Below are 19,273 nucleotides of genomic sequence, written 5' to 3'. Positions count from 1 at the left end.
AATAAATTTATATTCTTCCCTCATATTCTAAAGTGTTGCACAAACTGTTGGCACTATATAAATCCTGTATAATAATAATAATAATAATATGTAGGAAAAATCAATTATATGAAATTGATATAATTAAATAAGTGCAAAATCCAGTGTTAGGTGAACATAAAAGAGTGCTTTCAATGAAAAAGTCCTTTTCAATATTAAACAAGAATGTCCATAATTTAAATTAATTTGGATTGTGCATTTCCAGGGGTGGCAACCTGAATGCAAAGGGTAAACAATGTGCCACATCCAAATGATGAATTTGAAACTAAATGTGAAAATATGGACTTTGTAATTACAATTACAAGTTGTAAAAACCATAAACCCTAATAGCAACTATGGTCATATGGCCAGTTCCCCGAAGGGGATAGCAGTAATTACCAAAACCCCTCAGGGGATATCGGCGTGGCTGTGACGCTATGCAGTAGCTAATACTCCTATCACTGTATGTTTCCCTGTTTTTTGTATGAGCAAAATTTTATATTTTTTATATATGTGCCTACAAAGTCCATATTTTCACATTTAGTTTCGAGAGTGTCCATAAAGTGCAAAAAAGTGTATAAGTAACGTTGATTGATGAAATCCACTACCAAGTACAAACACTTAGCATATGCTTCTTACCAGATAGTGTGGACCATGAATTATAATGGTCATAAAAGCACAAAATAACCCGTAATCCAAGATAGGCGGGGGCTGCTCAGTAGCAGCTCCAAATGGATTGGGAATAAAAAAAATGAATAAGCATAGTAAAGCCTAACATCCTTTTATTTAAAAATTCATAAGAAGTACCTTCGATAAGTTGTAAACAGGCACAAACGAGTCAACAACCAGCAGACTGTCAGCTAATGAGAAAGGAATGCTGTGAGAAATGGCTAAGCAAGAGTGATGTCTTCAGTAACAGCCAAGCCCAACGCGTTTCTTCATCGTGACCTCTTCCCAGTGGCAGGCCGAATGTCAGATCCCAGGTAGCGTGAACCATAAAATTATAATATTCATATAAGCACAAAATAACCCGGAATCCGAGATAGACGGTGGCTGCTCAACAGCAGCTCCAAATGGATCGGGAATTTAAAAAAAAATAAAAAATGAACAAGTAAAGTGAAGCCTGCTAACGATAAAGTACTTTTATTTAAAATATATAAGAAGTACCTTCGATAAGTTGTTAACAGGCACAAATTAGTAAAAAAAACAGCAGACTGTCAGCTCATGAGAAAGGAACACCATGAGTAACATCTAAGGAAGCATGATGTCCTCAGTAACAGCCTTTCTGACACGTTTTGTCATCAGTAACTTCTTCCCAGGGTAGGCCGAACGTCAGATGCTATCTGGTAAGAAGCATATGTTAAGTGTTAGTACTTGGTGGATTTCATCAATCAATGTCCCTTATACACTTTTTTGCACTTCATGGACACTCTTGTTAAATATTGGAAAGGACTTTTTCATTGAAAGGACTCTTTTATGTTCACCTAACAATGGATGTTGCACTTATTTTATTATATCTCTTTCATATGATTGATTTTTTTCTACATATTTTTTCAATGATATATTTTGCTCATATTTTTTTCATTGCATGTTTAGTTGTTTTCATGCCACATTATTTATCAAATGAGTATTTATGATTGCACTATTCGGATTTAGCACTGCTTCTTATTTATATTGATCATTTACCGCCGTTATCATAGTTAATGAAGTGGCAGCTTAGCTTTTCATTCTTTTTACTTGACCTGTTTTACATTTCCACTATGCCCTGTTAGATTTTAGTACATGATCTTATTGTATTTAAGTATTCAGATTTTTTTCATTAATTCAGCTATGGCCGTTACAACACCTGTGATAGACTTCTGAGATTTGTGCAGGATGCCCGACTTCTCAATGAGGCAGATGAAAAGGGAATGACACCTCTGCACTTGGCAGCAGAAAATGGCCATGACAGAATAGTTTTTCTTCTGCTGAAGAAGGGAGCTCTCATGTTAAGGTAATAAAATAAGTCTGTATCAATGGGAAACTTAGTATGCTCACAAAGAACACTAATGTGCTGTAACAAATAGCAAATATTGCAAACATAGCAAAGCATTTTTTACATCAATGGGGCACTTTTAGCATGTCTGTAAGGAACCTGAACGAACCTTAGAAACCAACAGGTTATACGCTCATATTTGCTGTAAACTCAGTACTAGATAGACAGAAACACACATTTTTGTCTGGCAAAATAGCATACCTGCTCAACATCTCAAGTGTGTGTTTAGCTGTCTGCTTTAAAGCTGATCAATTTCTATAGACCTTTTTTTTTATGGTGCATGGATGCCTTTCTTTTCCATCCTTTTCACTAATCTGCTGGTAGGAGGCTAAAGCGGAGTAATATCTTATAATAGTAGTTCTTGTTGAAAAATTACATTGTAGCCTGTGTACAGATGTTTGCAAACAGCAAATAGATACAGGGATCCTCCAACTACGGCCCTGCAGCTGTTGCAGAACTACACATCCCATGAGGCATTGTAAAACTCTGACATTCAAAGACATTACTGGCATGATGGAAATTGTAGTTCCTGAACGACTGGAGGGCCATAGTTTGAAGACCCCTGAGATAGAAGATACATTTCAAATGCATAAGCAAGTTAGTAAATCAAGCCCACTTTAATTTTATAATGCATCCAGACACACACAGCTGCTACCCCTCCCTAGCCCTAACAGGGGCTGGGAGTGTGATACACAATTTGCAAAAACTGTTAATCTAGATCATCTCAAAAAGATGTGTCTGTGAATATAGCCTAGCGAATTCTAATGTGAGTACTTTAATTAAAGATGTTGGTTATAATAGGCATTAGTTGGTGACAGAGCCTCTTTAAAGAAATTTTTAGCTCCAGTTTTGGGATGATGAACACAGATCATTATAAAAATGTTGACTGTATCTCCAAACTGTCCCTCAATTGGAGGGACTGTCTTTCTTTTTGAATCAATGTAAATACTCGCCAGCACACCACAGATCTTCAATTAAGTCCAAGCGTTTTTTTATTGAAGAAAGATCACATCACAAACAAAGTACTGCATGTTTCGGAGCCATGCATGTGCCTGAAGAAGGGGTCCTGCAAGGCTCCGAAACAATGCACTATGTTTGTGATGTCATCTTTTTTCAATCAAAAACTGCTTGGACTTAATAGAAGATCCGTGGTGTGCTGGTGAGTATTTACATTGTGTCGTGCATGCTCCAGTAATCCATTACAGTACCCAGTACTTTGGAGAGCACATTCCAGGAACGTATGCAATGGGAATATGGACAAAACAAAACATAAAATGTTTTACCCAGTGTAAATTAACAAAATAATATAAAGGCTGAGAATGGAGTGAAAATCACAAGGGGCCACAGGTAGATAGCCATTTGGCAAAATAAATAGACTGTCTTCACTGGAAGTTACATTAGAGACAGCAATATCTATTTATTCATAATCTCAAAATGTTTTTTTAGGCACTTATGTTGTGTATTCAATTTATATGGCTCACTGGTAGCATTGTTGCAACAGTATTGTATAGTTACACTGGTGTGAGTAATCACGGAGAGAGGGATTTGGAAATATTTAATGATAATTTTTTGTAGAGATCACACTTTACATTATCTTTTCATTTACACTAGGCAAAATAAGCGCACCACATTTTATGTTTCGTTTAATTATTATGCACACCAATATGGGAAAGTGGGAAGTGCTAGCAGCTGCTGTTTTAGATCATCACATTGGATATAGCTACTCGCAAGATTAACTGGTCAATAGGAATATGGACTATTATCTTTCAAACCAAGTCCCTCATTTTCCCTTAAATTACCCTCTTTTTGGTCTCATGTGTAGACCTCTATTTAATAACCAGAAGTTTTAAACTACATTAAACCTTTAATACCATCCTAAACTATTGTGTTTGGTATTTTGAAAAGCCAGCTAAAAGAAAAAGTAGTGGTGGGGAAAAAAATTACTTTTGTATGAATCCCTCTTGGTCCATATAATTGGAGGGGCATACTGGTGGTGTGTCATTTGCCTTCATGCTTTATACTGAAGGGTTTCCCTCATTATAAGACTCCTCCCCAAACCCAATGCTATACAGTAACCAACAAGGATGTTTCCCCTGCTCCACATGCTGCAGTTATCTAATGTTAACAATCTCTTAGGTTACAAACTCGCTTTGTCGATTCTTGTTCAGTTACTATGTCCTGCCTATTCCTATGTTACCATGTATTGTTTTTGTACTGCCTTATTTAAACTCAATAAAGGCTTTATAAAAATAAATAAATAAATTCATTATTTCTCTATTGTTCATTGACAGACGCAGCTCCATATCTTCTTAGACTATTGGGTTATGCTCCTTCTATCAGGAATAGGACACTAGGCAGGAAAAAGCTTTACCGCGCCTTTGGGGCCTCTTTCTGCAAGCATAACCCCACACACTCTGCTACAGCCTCTAGTTAGTTTCTGCCTAGTTTAGGAATAGGACCTAGTTCCCTGCTGGGAGTTCGGTCTCAGCTATTAATTTAAAAATGTGTTATTTTGTGATTTTTTATTTTCACTAGTTAGAGTTCCTGGAGAACTACAAGCAACAGCCGGCTGTGGTTACGGACTGGATATTCTAGATCCTTAAGGTCTCCCAGCCTGGCCAGCGAGCATGAGCAGGTTATAGTCCAGAACCTAGGACTTGTCACGACAGATAGATGGGGACGAGCCTGCGAGTGGACAAGTCTCGCTGGGACACGATCGACCTGGAATGCCCTGAGTCGCAGCGTACCCCCTAGCTGGCAGCACCCCCACCCCGGGTGGGAGGTGGACTGTTCAGAGTGGCGCCCACCTGGTACTGTGGTATGGTGAGTAATACTGTCCCCCCAATCCTCTGGCAGTCTCGGGGTGGACGTGGACCCCCTCTCTGGAATAGTCAGACCCTTGAGGCTCCCTCAGTTCCCCTGGCCTCTGGGATAATAGGCCTACCCCCTCTAAGTTTTTTCCCCTACCCATAGCAGGTTCCTACTTCCGGGGGGGGGGGGGGGGGGGGTTGGAAATATTGCAGCCGCTGCGGCGGTTTCCTATGAGGGTGGCTTTGTCCTGGTTGGGTCTCTTCCTAGGGACCCTCCGATGCCTCTTGTCTGGGGGTCCGTGAGACTGCATGGTGCACCGTATTCTCCCATTGCAATACATGGACAGCCATTTTTTGTTAGTTCCCCAAAGGAATGCATGGGGCAGCCATTTTCATGTAGTCCATGATCACTGGACAGACAAATGGCATGATACACAAAAATCTAGCAATGACCCAGGCTGTGCTTTCTATTTCCTGTGTCAGATCATTTTACTTTCTTTTTCACAGAACGTGCAGATGCAGTTTCCACTAGGTGGACCGAGCAACCAAAGGTGGATCACCCAGTTTCCAGGCTGACTACGTCTATTGTGGTTCTGGTGAAAGAAGCCCCAGCCTTTGTGGACCCTGTGGATAGACAAGTGGAGTCTCTGTCCCGCCATCTACACGTGCTCCATTTTGAAACCTATATAGTTGTGAATATTATGGTGTCACACACAGTTACTGAATGGGTGAAGTTACTTAAAGGTAACTTGGAAGCTGAGCAACTCCCCCCAGCAGTGCTTGAACTAATGGACCAGAGGGCTTAAGCCCTGGTGTTCATGTGTGATGCGTCCCTGGATGCGGCTCCCCTAGTGGCCAGAGTGTCGGCAGTGGGGATTGCGATTAGACGCATGGTGTGGTTAAAACGTTGGTCTGCGGACCAGGCTTCCAAAAAGGCTTTGACGGATCTTCCCTTTATGGGGGAGAGGTTGTTTGGATCCCTTCTGGATGAGTTGATCAAAGGCCTTATGGGTGGCAAGAGTACTCTTCTTCCTCAGTCCTCTAAGGGCAAGGTGCCACGTCATAGACGGGGGCCTTCCTTCACTGCTCGTAGGCGGCTTTTACGTGCCTCCGGGTCGCAAGAGAAAGGAAAGCCGTTCAGGTCTTCTGGGAGTTCCAAGAAGCTGTGGTCAGGAATATCAAAGACCGGCCAGTCCGGATCTGCAGACAAATCCTCGTCTGCATGAAGGGGCGCCCTCACCCGCTTCTGGTGTGGGGGAACGTCTTTGCTTCTTTCCCGAACCCTGGACTTCTTTTATTCAGGACAAATGGGTTCACAAACTGATCCGATCAGGGTACAAGATCGAATTCCAGTCTTGCCTTGCGGACAGGTTCTTCCCTTCCAATCTGCACCTATCTCCAGACCGGTTAAGGAATCTACGAGAGGCGGTACAAGATCTGCTGTCGCAAGGAGTGATTGTGCCAGTTCCCTCTCAGGAATGCTTTCAAGGGTTTTATTCAAACCTGTTTACTGTGCCCAGAAAGGGAGGCAAAGTGCGTCCAATTCTGGACCTCAAGGCTCTGAACCGCTTTGTGCGGGTACAGAGATTTTACATGGAATCCATTTGAATGGTAGAGGCATCACTACACCAGGGAGACTTTTTTGGCCTCCATAGATATCAAGGACACATATCTACACATCCCTATGTACACTGGACACCAGCGGTTTCTTCACATTGCCGTAGCAGAAGAGCATTATTAATTTGTGGTGTTACCCTTTGGTCTCACTTCCGCCCCCAGGGTGTTTACCAAAGTACTGGCCCCAGTGTTGGCATTGCTGCGCCAACAGGGGATTGTGGTATGGGGGTATCTGGAAAATCTCCTTTTGAGAGCAGACTCTCATTCAGCCCTGATGAGTGACCTGACAATCACTGTCAGATCCCTGCAGGAGTTCGGGTGGAACATCAATTTCAAGAAATGCGCCCTGATACCTTCCTTGAGACTGGATTATCTGGGCCTGACTCTGGATTCAGCTTTGGCAAGGGTATTTCTTCCCCCAGACAATCTACAAAAGTTGCAGGGGGCGATCCAGTTGTTGTTGGCAAACAATCTGTCCTCTCTGCAAATTTGTATGCGGGCCTTGGGTCTGATGGTATCTACCTTAGAGGTGGTTCTGTTTGCTCAGTTTCATACAAGACCTTTGCAAAGAGAGATTCTTGTCAAATGGAACAAGGATCCAAAGTCCTTGGACACTTTGATTCGGTTGAGCCACAACACAAGATCTGCTCTGTTGTGGTGGTTTCATTCACCAGCACTATGCCAGGGCAAGTCCTTCCTCCCATTGTTTTGGACGGTGGTACTGGGGAAGCTCTGTGCCCAGGGATCCTTGACAGTAGAAGAGTCCTAACTTCTGATAAATGTTTTGGAGCTCAGAGCAATAAAGCTTTATCTGAGCCACTTGACGACTCCTCTGCAAGATTGTCCAGGTTGGATTCAATCGGACAATGCCACGGCTGTGGCTTACATCAATCACCAGGGGGGCACCAAGAGTGTCTTGGCAGCTAGGGAGGTGGCAGAGATTCTGGCCTGGGCGGAAAAGTTTGTTCCAGACCTCTCTGCTGTGCACATGCCAGGTGTGGAAAACTGGCAAGCGGATTACCTGAGTCGTCAGGTGTTGGATGAAGGGGAGTGATCCCTACACCCGGAGGTGTTTCATCTCCTGTGTGTTCAGTGGGGGACACCCGAGGTCGACCTGTTTGCTTCTCATCTCAACAAGAAAGTGCAGAGGTTCATAGCTAGGTCTCGAGATCCTCTGGCTGACGCCACAGATGCACTGATGGCTCCTTGGGGTCAGCCTTTCCTCCTCTGAAACTGCCGAGGCTCCTACGCAGGATAGAGGTGGAAGGAATTCCGGTCATTCTGGTGGCTCCAGACTGTCCTTGCCGGTCTTGGTACGCAGACCTGGTAAGGTTGGTCACTGATACTCCTTGGAGACTTCCTCTCAGGGAAGATCTACTGTCTCAAGGTCCGATCTTCCATCCTGCTTTACAGTCGCTGGCTTCAACGGCATGGCTGTTGAAAGCCAGGTGTTGAGAGATAGAGGTCTTTCTGAGTCTGTAATTCCTACACTATTGAAGGCTAGGAAATCGACTTCCAGGAAGATCTATCATCGTACGTGGAAATCCTCATTTCATGGTGTGAATCACTGAAGAAGGTGCACCATCGCTTGTTTTCAGTAGCTAGGGTTTTGGCCTTTCGGCAAAAATGGGTTGAACAGCGGTTGGCTTTGGGCACTATCAAAGACCAAGTGTCAACTTTGGCTATATATTTCCAATGCTTGCATGCCTTGATTCGTACTGTCATTCAGGGAGTACACCATATGGCTCCTCCGTGGGATCTAAATCTGGTATTATCTGTTCTTCAAAAGCCTCCTTTTGAGAACATTTGGGAGATTCCTCTGCTTTCTTTGTTTCAGAAGGTTGCCTTTTTGATGGCTATCACTTCTGCCTGTAGAGTATCTGAATTGGCGGCGTTGTCATGCTGCTCAACTTATTTGGTGGTCCACAGAGATAAAGTGGTACTCCGACCAAATCAGTCTTTTCTTCCTAAGGTGGTTTCTGATTTTAATTTGAATGAAAACATTGTGCTGCCTTCACTCTGTCCCAAGCCCAAGCAACCCAAGGAAATTGCTTGCATTCTTTGGATGTGGTTCGGGCAATAAGGGTTTACCCGGGGGCCACTGAGTCTTTTAGAAAATCAGATGCTCTTTTTGTCCTTAACGAGGGACCTCGTAAAGGATTGGCTGTGTTTTCTGTGACCATTTCCAGATGGATCAGGCAGCCGGTTGTTCAAGCTTATTCGCTGAAGGGTCAGGTTCCTCCTTTCCCAGTGAACGCACATTCTACAAGAGCACTGATGCCTCTTTGGCTTTTCGCCATCAGGCGTCGGTGATGCAAGTTTGCAAGGCGGCAACCTGGTCGTCTATGCATACGTTCACAAAATTCTAAGAAGTTGATGTGTTGGCATCTTCGGATGCCTCCTTTGGCCACAAGGTTTTGCAGGCTGCTGTTTAAAGAATTTGTTTTTGTTCTCTTTGAGGGTGTATGTTTTTTATAAGTGAGCTCCAGTTGTTCCTGGTTGAGCTCCATATTACCTGGTTGTCTACGTTTAGCCTTTGGGGAGTTATGTTCTTCTTTGCGTTGTCTTCCCACCCCTCATGAAAATACTGCTTTGGGACATCCCAATGGTCTAAAAAGATATGGAGCTGCGTCTGTCAATAAACGATAAAGAAGGCTGGATTTTTGTACTTACCGTAAAATCCTTTTCTCTGAATTCCATTGACAGACGCAGCACCAGCCCCTCTGCTTCTGAGTGAATAAGGTTTTTTGTCTTCTAAACACTGCTTGCAACGAAACAAGAGGCTGTAGCAGAGTGTGTGGGGTTATACCTGCAGAGACAGCCCCCATAGGTGCGGTAAAGCTTTTTCCTGCCTAGTGTCCTATTCCTAAAGGGAGGAGCATAACCCAATGGTCTAGGAAGAAATGGAGCTGCGTCTGTCAATGAACTTCAGAGAAAAGGATTTTAAGTACAAAAATCCAGATTTTCCTCAAAATTCTACAAACAATACCCCCATAATGACAATGTGAAACCTAGTTTGTTTGACATCTTTGAAAATTTATTAAAATTAAAAATTAAAAAAATCCAATATACATAAGTATTTACAGCCTTTGCCACAACACTAAAAATTGAGCTCAGGTGCATCCTGTTTCCACTGATCATCCTTGAGATGTTTCTACAACTTAATTGGAGTCCACCTGTGGCAAATTAAGTTGATTGGACATGATTTGGAAAGGCAAACACCTGTCTATATAAGGTCCCACAGTTAACAGTGCATGTCAGAGCACAAACCAAGCCATTAAGTCCAAGGAATTGTCTGTAGACGTCCGAGAATGGATTGTAACAAAGCACAGATCCGGGGAAAGGTACATAAACATTTCTGCAGCATTGAAGGTCTCAATAAGCAGAGTGGCCTCCATCATCCATAAATGGAAGACATTTGGAACCACCAGGATTCTTCCTAGAGCGGGCCACCCGGCCAAACTGTGCGATCGGGGGAGAATGGCCTTAGTCAGGGAGGTGACCAAGAACCTGATAGTCACTCTGACAGAACTCTAACATTTATCTGTGGAGAAAGAAGAACCTTCCAGAATAAAAACCATCTCTGCAGCCAATCAGGCCTGTATGGTAGAGTGGCCAGACAGAAGTCACTCCTCTGTAAAAGGCACATTACAGCCCACCTGGAGTTTGCCAAAAGTCACCTGAAGGACTACCAGACCACGAGAAACAAAATGATTTGGTCTGATTAAACAAAGATTGAACGCCTTGGCCTGAATGGCAAGCATCTTCTCTGGAGTAAACCAGGCACCCCTCATCACTTGGCCAATACCATCACTACAGTGAAGCATGGTGGTGGCAGCTTAATGCTCTGGGAATGTTTTTCAGTGGCAGGAACTGGGAAACTGGTCAGAATCAAGGGAAAGATTAATGCAGCAATGTACATAGATACTCTTGATGAAAATCTGCTTCAGAGAGCTCTGGACCTCAGACTGGGGTGAAGGTTCATCTTCCAACAGGACAATGACCCTAAGCACATGGAGCGTCTACGGGACAACTCTGTGATTTTCCTTAAGTGGCCCAGCCAGAGCCTAGACTTGAACCTGATTGAACATCTCTGGAGAGCTCTGAAATTGGCTGTGCACTGATACTCCCCATCTAACCTGATGGAGCTTGAGAGGTCCTACAAAGAAAGATAAGTGAAACTGCCCAAAAAAAGGGGTGTGCCAAGCTTGCAGCATCATACTCAAAAGGACTTGAGGCTGCATTGGTGCCAAAGGTCCTTTAACAAAGTATTGAGCAAAGGCTGTGAATACTTATATGCATGGGATTTTTTTTTTTTTATAATAAATTTGCAAAGATTTCAAACAAACTTCTTTCTCATTGTCTGTTTTGCTTGCATTTCTAGCAAGGGTTACTTTGCGGTACAACCAAGGAAGCTCAGACCTCTGCAGGGTATAAATGTACTTTTACTAAACAAAAGCATGCTGTACATACAAACTATTACAATATTAGGAACATATCACAAGACTGGCAGATATAACAATGCCTAACACATGAACAGCCTATGGTCTGTAAACAGCAGAAATACGCTTCTTAAACATACAACACTTGTCCCAAGAATATTGAATACTTAGCTCTGGGATTCCAATGGATGTCTGCAGCAACAAGACAAAGAGGTCCTCACCGCATATTTTCTCCAACTACAAACGAACAAACAAGCCAGGCTGCATCCTGGATGTTTAAGGGCCAAAAGGTGAGGTAAAAAACAGAGCTTTTCTCATGCAAATTGACCCTTTTATAATCCTGTACACAGAAAAACCTCCCACAGGATGTGGTCATATCTTCTGACCACATCCTAGGTCACTTTGAGTGAGGTCATCCACACATGGCTGCACCTCCCCCCTAAAAGCACATGGTTCATTAAATATGCGGCAGCCATTTTAAAACTACCTGTTGGTGAGAGAAATTATTTACACATGGATGGGAACATTTGTAAAAAATCCACAACTGATACATTGTCATAATGGAGTATTTTTTGTAGAATTTTGAGGAAAATAATACTTTTTGTAATAAAGCTATAACATAACAAAACGTGGAAAAAGTGAAGAGCTGTGAATACTTTCTGAATGCACTGCACATTTTTCCATTTTCTTTTTTTTTTTGTAGTTTAATGCAGCGTTTAACCAATAGGGTAGGGGGCCTGCACTAAATAAGCTGAACTCTCTTGGAGTGTAATATACCCTTTCAATTCTGAATAACAGCTTCTGTTATGGAAAAAAGGTGTTTATGGTTGTTTTTAACACAATGCTTCAGAAAAAAAAATTGAATTTAAAAACCGTTTACATCAACTCTATCATAGAATATTTTATATTCATTATGCTGATGTCTTCTTTGTGGCTCAGTGACTATCGTGGATGGGCAGCTCTGCACTATGCAGCATATGGAGGCTATACACGAACCGTCAAGACACTTTTGGATACGTCTATGTCTCTGATTGATAAACCAGACAAAGAAAAGGTAAATTTAAATCATGCACTAACAATGCATTGCAATGATAGCCAGTGGTGTATTTTGGTTTTGTTACATAGTTACATAGTTTGTGAGGTTGAAAAAAGACATCAGTCCATCTAGTTCAACCTATGATGTAGTCTGCCCTAGGCTAGACTAAAATCGGGTGGGGCGCCCACATCTAAATTTGCCCCACCCCAACTGCACTGTAGTATACCGTTCTTGTCTTAGGGTCTGATGGGGAAGCTACAGCCATTCACAGTGAACAGCTGCAGCTTCCTCATCAAACCCTGAGACATGATTCATCCAAGTGCCATATACATACTGTCCATGATCTGATGTTCGCGATGATACCTCACATGTGTGTGAGACCGACAGGTGCGTTCGCCTTTACGTGCGACCATGGAAGGACGGGGGGCACTTTAAGCTTTTCTTAAAATTATTAATTAATTGATTTATATTACACTGTTGCTTTAATTTTTTTTATTACTTTTAATGCTGTCACAAGGAATACAAACATCCTTGTGACAGCAATGGGCTCGTGGCAGGTACTCTTAATGGAGAGATATGGGGTCTATAGGACCCCATATCTCTCCTCTGCATTTTAAAGCATTCAAAACACCAAGATCAGTGTTTTTGATTGCTTTTGATTTTTAAAACCTGGAGCCGATGGTATGCAAGTAAACTGGAAGCGGTGTTATGTCATTGCTTCAGGTTTACTGTTACAAACAGCCGATCAAAGCTGATTCCGGCTTTGCTTGGCTGTCCGGGCAGCCAGCAGACAAGTCGGCTGGTCACTCAGGTCTCACTGTGAACAGGAGAGGGTGAGAGAGCCACGGGAGGGGGATGGGGGGGTGGGGTATCGGGGGGGGGTCGTCCCCTCCCGTTGGTTGTAATAGCAATTGAGCGGATCCTTTAATAGAAAACCATCAAAACACTTTTTAAAATACTCGTCTGTAAGTCTGTATTCAAGCAGAACTAAAGACAAAATCTTTTTTTTTTTTTGGGATAGAGTAAGGGAGGTTTATGAAAAAAAAAAAAAAAACTGTCATTTTTTTGTTGGTTTTTTTTTTTAATCGTCTTCTGTGTCCCATTGAGGAGATTTCCCTTCACTGCCTGTCCCACAGCCAAAAACTAAAGTGATAAGACATCCCTCCAAAGTGGGGGAAAACCCTGGTAAGTGTCCCTATTGGAGAGAACTCACCATTATTTCCGCTTTTGGGACAACCCAAAATGTTAGGTTTTTGTTCACTTTTACATTTGGTAATAACGGTAAACATGAGAAATAGAGAGGGTTAATCTCCCTAACGGGAAAAGACAACAATACAAACAGGTTTGCTACCTGTCCAGAATTCACCTGTACAGTCTGGGTTTTAAATTGTGTGCCATGTTTCAGATTGCCTAAAACCCGAACACATTATTCAGCCAGGACTTTGGCTCTCCATCAGGGTTGCTGGTTGCAGTTGTAAGCTGAGAGTTATACTCATTCTCACACTGCCCAGACCCAGCACTGACAGTAACCCCCCCCACCTTACACGGACTGGAAAGGAGAGAGAGCTAATCTGCTCCTTCTCCTCCTGTCCCTCTCCATCTGTGTCTGCCCCACCCACACTCCAATCCCTGGCAGTGTTGTGCCTCTTTCAGTGCTGTGCAAGGAGACGTGGGTGGGAAATATGAAGCCCAGCAGCCGCAGCTACATCCTGGATGAAAGATGCCACTGTCTGAGCCTCCATCCTGGGGTGAGTGAGCTCACCATTTATCCCTTGTCTGTGATTGAAGTCTCCCCCTTTCCTTCCCTTCTCTCTCCTGAATCTGAATTAGTACATTAATATAAGGGGGACTCAGATGTAAGGGGTGCTCTGCAGACTCTGGTGTAGAGGGGGCTTCAGGGAGCAGAGACACCCTTACATCAGAGTTCCTCTTTACACCAGTCCACAGCCTTCCCCCTTATATCAGAGTCCTCCTAAAACCAGAGCAACCTTTACAAAATGGTACCCCTTTACATTGGAGTCCACAGAGCTCCCCCTTACAGTGTAAGTGGAAATTCTGCAGATTCAGATGTAAGAAGGAACTATGCTGATTCAGATGTAAAAGGGGAAATCTGCAGACTCTAAATTTAAGGGAGCCCTGACAGCCCTGATTGAAGGGGAATGCTGGGAACTATGATGTAAGTGGATGTAAGCCAGAGACCCCCTTACATCAGAGTTACACTTTACACTAGAGTCTGCAGTATTCTCCCCTACAGTAAAATCCCCTCCTTACATCAGGGTTCTCAGTGTTCCTCTTTAAATCAGAGTCCCCAGAGTTATCCCTTACATCAGAGTCTGCAGAGTCCCCCCTTACAGTGTAAGGAAACTCTGTGGATTCAGATGCAAAGGGTTTACTCTGCAGTTTCAGATGTCAAGGGGAACTCTGCAGATCCAAATATAAAGGGGAACCCTGCGGATTCAGGTGTAAAGGGGAAACTTTACGGATTCAGATATAAAGGGGAAAATCTGCAGATTCAGTTGTAAACAGGAAATCTGCAGATTCAAATGTAAAGCAGGAACTCCCCTGATTCAGATGTAAAGGGAAACTCTGTGGACTCTGGTGTAAGAAGGGACTCTTGTGATTAACTCCATATGATTTAATCACAAAATATACTGTATATACACAGTGTATACTACAAAAAAAAATTGCTTTGCACCTCTAAAACAATCGACTTTTGTCAAGCAGGGCCGACTATATGTGCTAAACTTGCTGAATTTTCGATCCTTCTATGGCCAGATATAATCTTTTAGATCCCTTTCATATTATGAAGTTGAAGGTACTGCACATTAGTACAACACATTAGACACAGTTCAGTGTGCTGCAGTGATATTCCTTTTAAATAGTACCCTATCACATCTAAGCAGTGCAGCATAATGTACTTGTATTTAAGTGCAACACAACACACAAATAGGACCATCCATATGTTGTGGTAGTACAAGAGTAAATGTTTGTTTTTCCATAGTTTTTTTTTTTTGATCCAGGCCTTCCTGCAAAACAGCACAACCAGAGCAATGACCTTTGCTACTGTAGCAACACAATTTGGTTGACAATGCTGCATCAAAACATCCCTCAGATGTGGAAACATTGAAACCTAGAAAAGTGAAGGCAGAAAAAATACAGAGTAGTCCAGTCTGCTTGTTGTTTTGTTTTGTTACATTTTTTGTCTGAGTATCTATGTTTGTCCCAAGCATGTTTGAAGCCATTTACTGTTGTCTGTCTCACTACCTCTGCTGAAAGTTTATTCCAAGCATCAATTACCCTTTCAGTAAAATTATACTTTCTACAATTAGTTTTGATCTTTCCATCAGTTAGTTTGAGGTCATGTCACCGAGTTCTTGATTTTGATTTCATATTGAAAAAACTGCCCTCCTGGTTTCATATTAACCACTTAAGCCCCGGAAGATTTTACCCCCATTCCGACCAGGGGGTATTTTGCGATTCGGCACTGCGTGACTTTAACGGACAATTGCGCGGTCGTGCGACGCTGTACCTAAACGAATTTGGCGTCCTTTTTTTCCCACAAACAGAGCTTTCTTTTGGTGGTATTTGATCACCTGTGCGATTTTTTGATCACGCGCTATAAACAAAAAAAGAGCGTCAATTTTGCAAAAATAACAATATTTTTCACATTTTTTTATATGAAATTCCCCCCCAAAAAAATGTAAAAATCAAAATTTTTTAACATTTTCAGCCAATTTGTTTTATGCTACCTATGTTTGGTAAAAAAAATCGCAAAAAGCGTATTTTGATTGGTTTGCGCAAAAGTTATCGCGTTTACTAACAAAGGGAAAGATTTTTGTCATTTTTGTTGTTTTTTTTTTAACGCGTAATGGCGGCGATCTGCGATTTTTTTTGCGGTACTGCGACATTGCGGCGGACAGATCGGACCCTTGACTGACATTTTTGACACTTTTGGGGTTACCAGTGACATTTCTACAGTAATCAGTGCTATATATATGCACTGTTACTGTAAAAATACACTGGTAGTGAAGGGGTTAACTTTATTTGGGAGGGAGGGGCTGTGTGTGTCCCTAGGGGCGTGCTTTCTACTGTGATTGGCTGTGGCTTCAGCTGTAAGGACACTGATCAACGGATCTACATAGTAGATCCATGTGATCAGTGTCTTTGCAGCGAGGAGAATGACAGGCAGCTTGTTTACACAAGCTGCCTGACATTCTCCCTCTCCCCCGCCGATCGCCGAGTGGCCGGCGGACATCGGGTCCGCTGGTCACACGCGCGGGGGGGTCCGTGACCACGCGGGAGCGGGAGCGCGCCTCCGGGGGCGCGCGCTCGCTCCCTAGACCCTCACAAGCAAGCAACGTAGCCCTACGTTAGTTTGCCTGTGAGGGGCTGACCGCCGACGTAGATAGTCGTGCGGCGGTCGGCAAGTGGCTAAAAAACCTTTTTCATCCCCTTGATGTACTTAAAGGTTTCAGTCATGTCTCCCCTTTCCCTTCTTTCCTCCAGACTGTACATATTAAGTTCCTGAAGTCACTCTAAATATGTTTTATCCCCCAAACCCTTCACCATTTTTGTTACCCATCTCAGCACTCTGTAAGTGAGGTCTCCAAAACTGGACACACTATTCTAAATGATGTCTCACTAAAGATCTATATAAAGAGGTCAGGACCTCCTTCCTCCTGCTGGTGATCCCTCTAGTGATGCATCCTAGAATCCTAGAATTTGCTTTTCCCACTGCCTGGTCACACTGTTTGTTAATTTTGCAATCATCTGAAATAAATACCTTCAACGCTTTTTCCTCTGTAGTGCTGGCTAACACTGTATCCGCAATGCTGTGTTCTCTAAGAGGATTCTTTTTCCCTAGCTGCATTACTTTTCAATATTATCGCTTGCAGAGTGCTCCTTGGGATGTTTAAAGCTTGGGAAATCTTTTTGTATCCAAATCTGGCTTTAAACTTCTCCACAACAGTATCTCGGACCTGCCTGGTGTGTTCCTTGTTCTTCATGATGCTCTCTGCGCTCTAAACGGACCTCTGAGACTATCACAGTGCAGGTGCATTTATACGGAGACTTGATTACACACAGGTGAATTCTATTTATCATCATTAGTCATTTAGGTCAACATTGGATCATTCAGAGATCCTCACTGAACTTCTGGAGAGAGTTTGCTGCACTGAAAGTAAAGGGGCTGAATAATTTTGCACGCCCAATTTTTCAGTTTTTTATTTGTTAACAAAGTTTGAAATATCCAATAAATTTTGTTCCACTTCATGATTGTGTCCCACTTGTTGTTGATTCTTCACAAAAAATTACAGTTTTATATCTTTATGTTTGAAGCCTGAAATGTGGCAAAAGGTCGCAAAGTTCAAGGGGGCCGAATACTTTCGCAAGGCACTGCATATCACTTACATATAGATAAATAGACCAGGACCCAGTATAGAGCCTTGTAGTACATCACTAGTGACTTGTCTGTGTTCGAAGTGTACCCCATTTACAAGCACACTCTGGTATCTAGACTTTACTTAACTACATATCCACTGAACCACCCAAGGGTTAAGTCCTAGCTTGTACAACTTTTGTATTAGATCATTATATGGATCTGTATGAAATGCTTTGCTGAAATCAAGATATGCTATGTCCATAGCACCACCCTGGTCCAAAACATTGGTAATTTAGTAAAAAAATTCAATCAGATTAGTCTGACGTGATCTGCCCTCAGTAAAGCTATGTTGCTTTGGGTCCAGAAAGTTAACTGAGACAGTTCCTCTACTACCACTGTCTCTAGAAATCCTAAAAATTCACTGTCATTACTAGAAACAATGTGTTCCCCAATTTGTTATTGTTAGTGCAATTTATTTCTGAGAATACTGAACAGAAGTAATTGTTTAAATGGCTTGCTACATCCAGGCCTCCCTCAACATAGGTTGGTAGGAGGATAGTAATAAAAGATGACACCCGACTGTTATCATGTAATTGGAAAACAAGACTGCAATTTACCTGAATGTTTAATAAGTCAGCCCTAAATCCAATGATTATGTGCAAATTTTTGTTTATTGCAGTCAGATTAGTGAATGGTTTGTTGCTATGGTTTACTGCACATCATTCACATGATGTTTTTGCAGAAGATATAAAGAGGGAGTATAGGTTACTAACATGATACATTCTTGATTTTAGAACACTGCACTTCACCTGGCTGCTAAAGAAGGACATGCCAAAGCAGTTGCCTTATTGCTTGAAAGTGGGGCAGCCATCACTTTAAATGCAAATGATGCATCCTTCGTTCATGAAGCTATACGTGGCGGGAGGAAGGATGTTGTATATGCTGTAATCCAGGGTGAAAGGTAAGGTAAAAAAGAAATTATATTGTATTTGGAAACAGTGGTAAATAGTTAACAAAATTACCAAAATACTGTATATGCTACAAAACCTTTTTTTAGAAAATGAATAATATAACACATGACTAACTGATATAAATAGCTAGAACAAATAGATAAACTGATATAAATAGATAGAACACAACTAAGATTGATATAAATCTGTGGACAGTAAGAATGTTATTTATTTTGACAAATGAGGGAGGTGTCCCCATTTTAGAAAGTCTTATTTATAGAGGTGATCTACGTACAGTGAAGAGAACTCAAGCAAAATTTACTTCAAAAATCTAGTCTGGTGAAGAAGTTCCTATTTTTTTTTAATTCCCCTGCATGTGATTCCATGTTTGAAACAATTAAGTATAATTCATTTTGCAACGAGGTTACATGCAATCTGTTGTTTAGTCAACTAGTAAAGTTGTGCTTTTGGACCCTTTGTTCACTTGGGTGTCCCTATTTGATCCGATCTCCAGTGAACAAGACCCAAATAGGGATCCTACTTTTAGCAGGCTAGTGTTTTTTTGTTTGTTTGTTTGTTACTGTTTTGGTGCCAGGGCTTCTTTGTTGCATGCTTAGGCTACATTCACACCTGAGCGTATTTTTTACCGCGATTTTACCGCAATTTTTACCACGATTTACAGGCGTTTTTACAGGCGTTTTTTGTGCAGGTGTTTTTAGATTGAGTAGAGACCAATGGAAAACGCCTGTAATCTGCCCAAAAAGAAGCTCATGTACTTTTTTGAGCTTTGGGCGTTTTGCTCACAGCGTCAAAACGCTCAGATGTGAACAGGGGCCATTGAAATGAATAGGATTTGTCTCGTTGGGCGTTTTGAGAGCTGATCCTAGAGCAGAAAAACTCCCCAAAAACGCCCCAAAACGCCTACATGTGAACGGAGCCTTATGTTACTAAGGATCTGCACTTTTGGTGCAGACAAGCTACCAGA

The 19,273-nt window shown here is 42.2% G+C and overlaps 1 protein-coding gene across 1 annotated transcript in view; it reads left to right on the top strand.

The window, feature by feature from the left end:
* The window catches only part of TRPA1 (transient receptor potential cation channel subfamily A member 1), a 140,461-nt gene that overhangs the window by 75,207 nt on the left and 45,981 nt on the right, over window positions 1-19,273 (top strand). Inside the window, exons 12-14 of the mRNA XM_082259330.1 lie at window positions 1,847-2,011; window positions 11,862-11,976; window positions 18,133-18,299. Coding sequence (XP_082115456.1) covers window positions 1,847-2,011; window positions 11,862-11,976; window positions 18,133-18,299 — 447 coding nt within the window. The remainder of the gene's footprint in view (window positions 1-1,846; window positions 2,012-11,861; window positions 11,977-18,132; window positions 18,300-19,273) is intronic.

Source organism: Pelophylax lessonae (genome assembly GCF_965119305.1).
Source record: "Pelophylax lessonae genome assembly, chromosome: 5".
NCBI lineage: Eukaryota > Metazoa > Chordata > Amphibia > Anura > Ranidae > Pelophylax > Pelophylax lessonae.
This window is presented reverse-complemented; position numbering and strand designations above follow the sequence as displayed.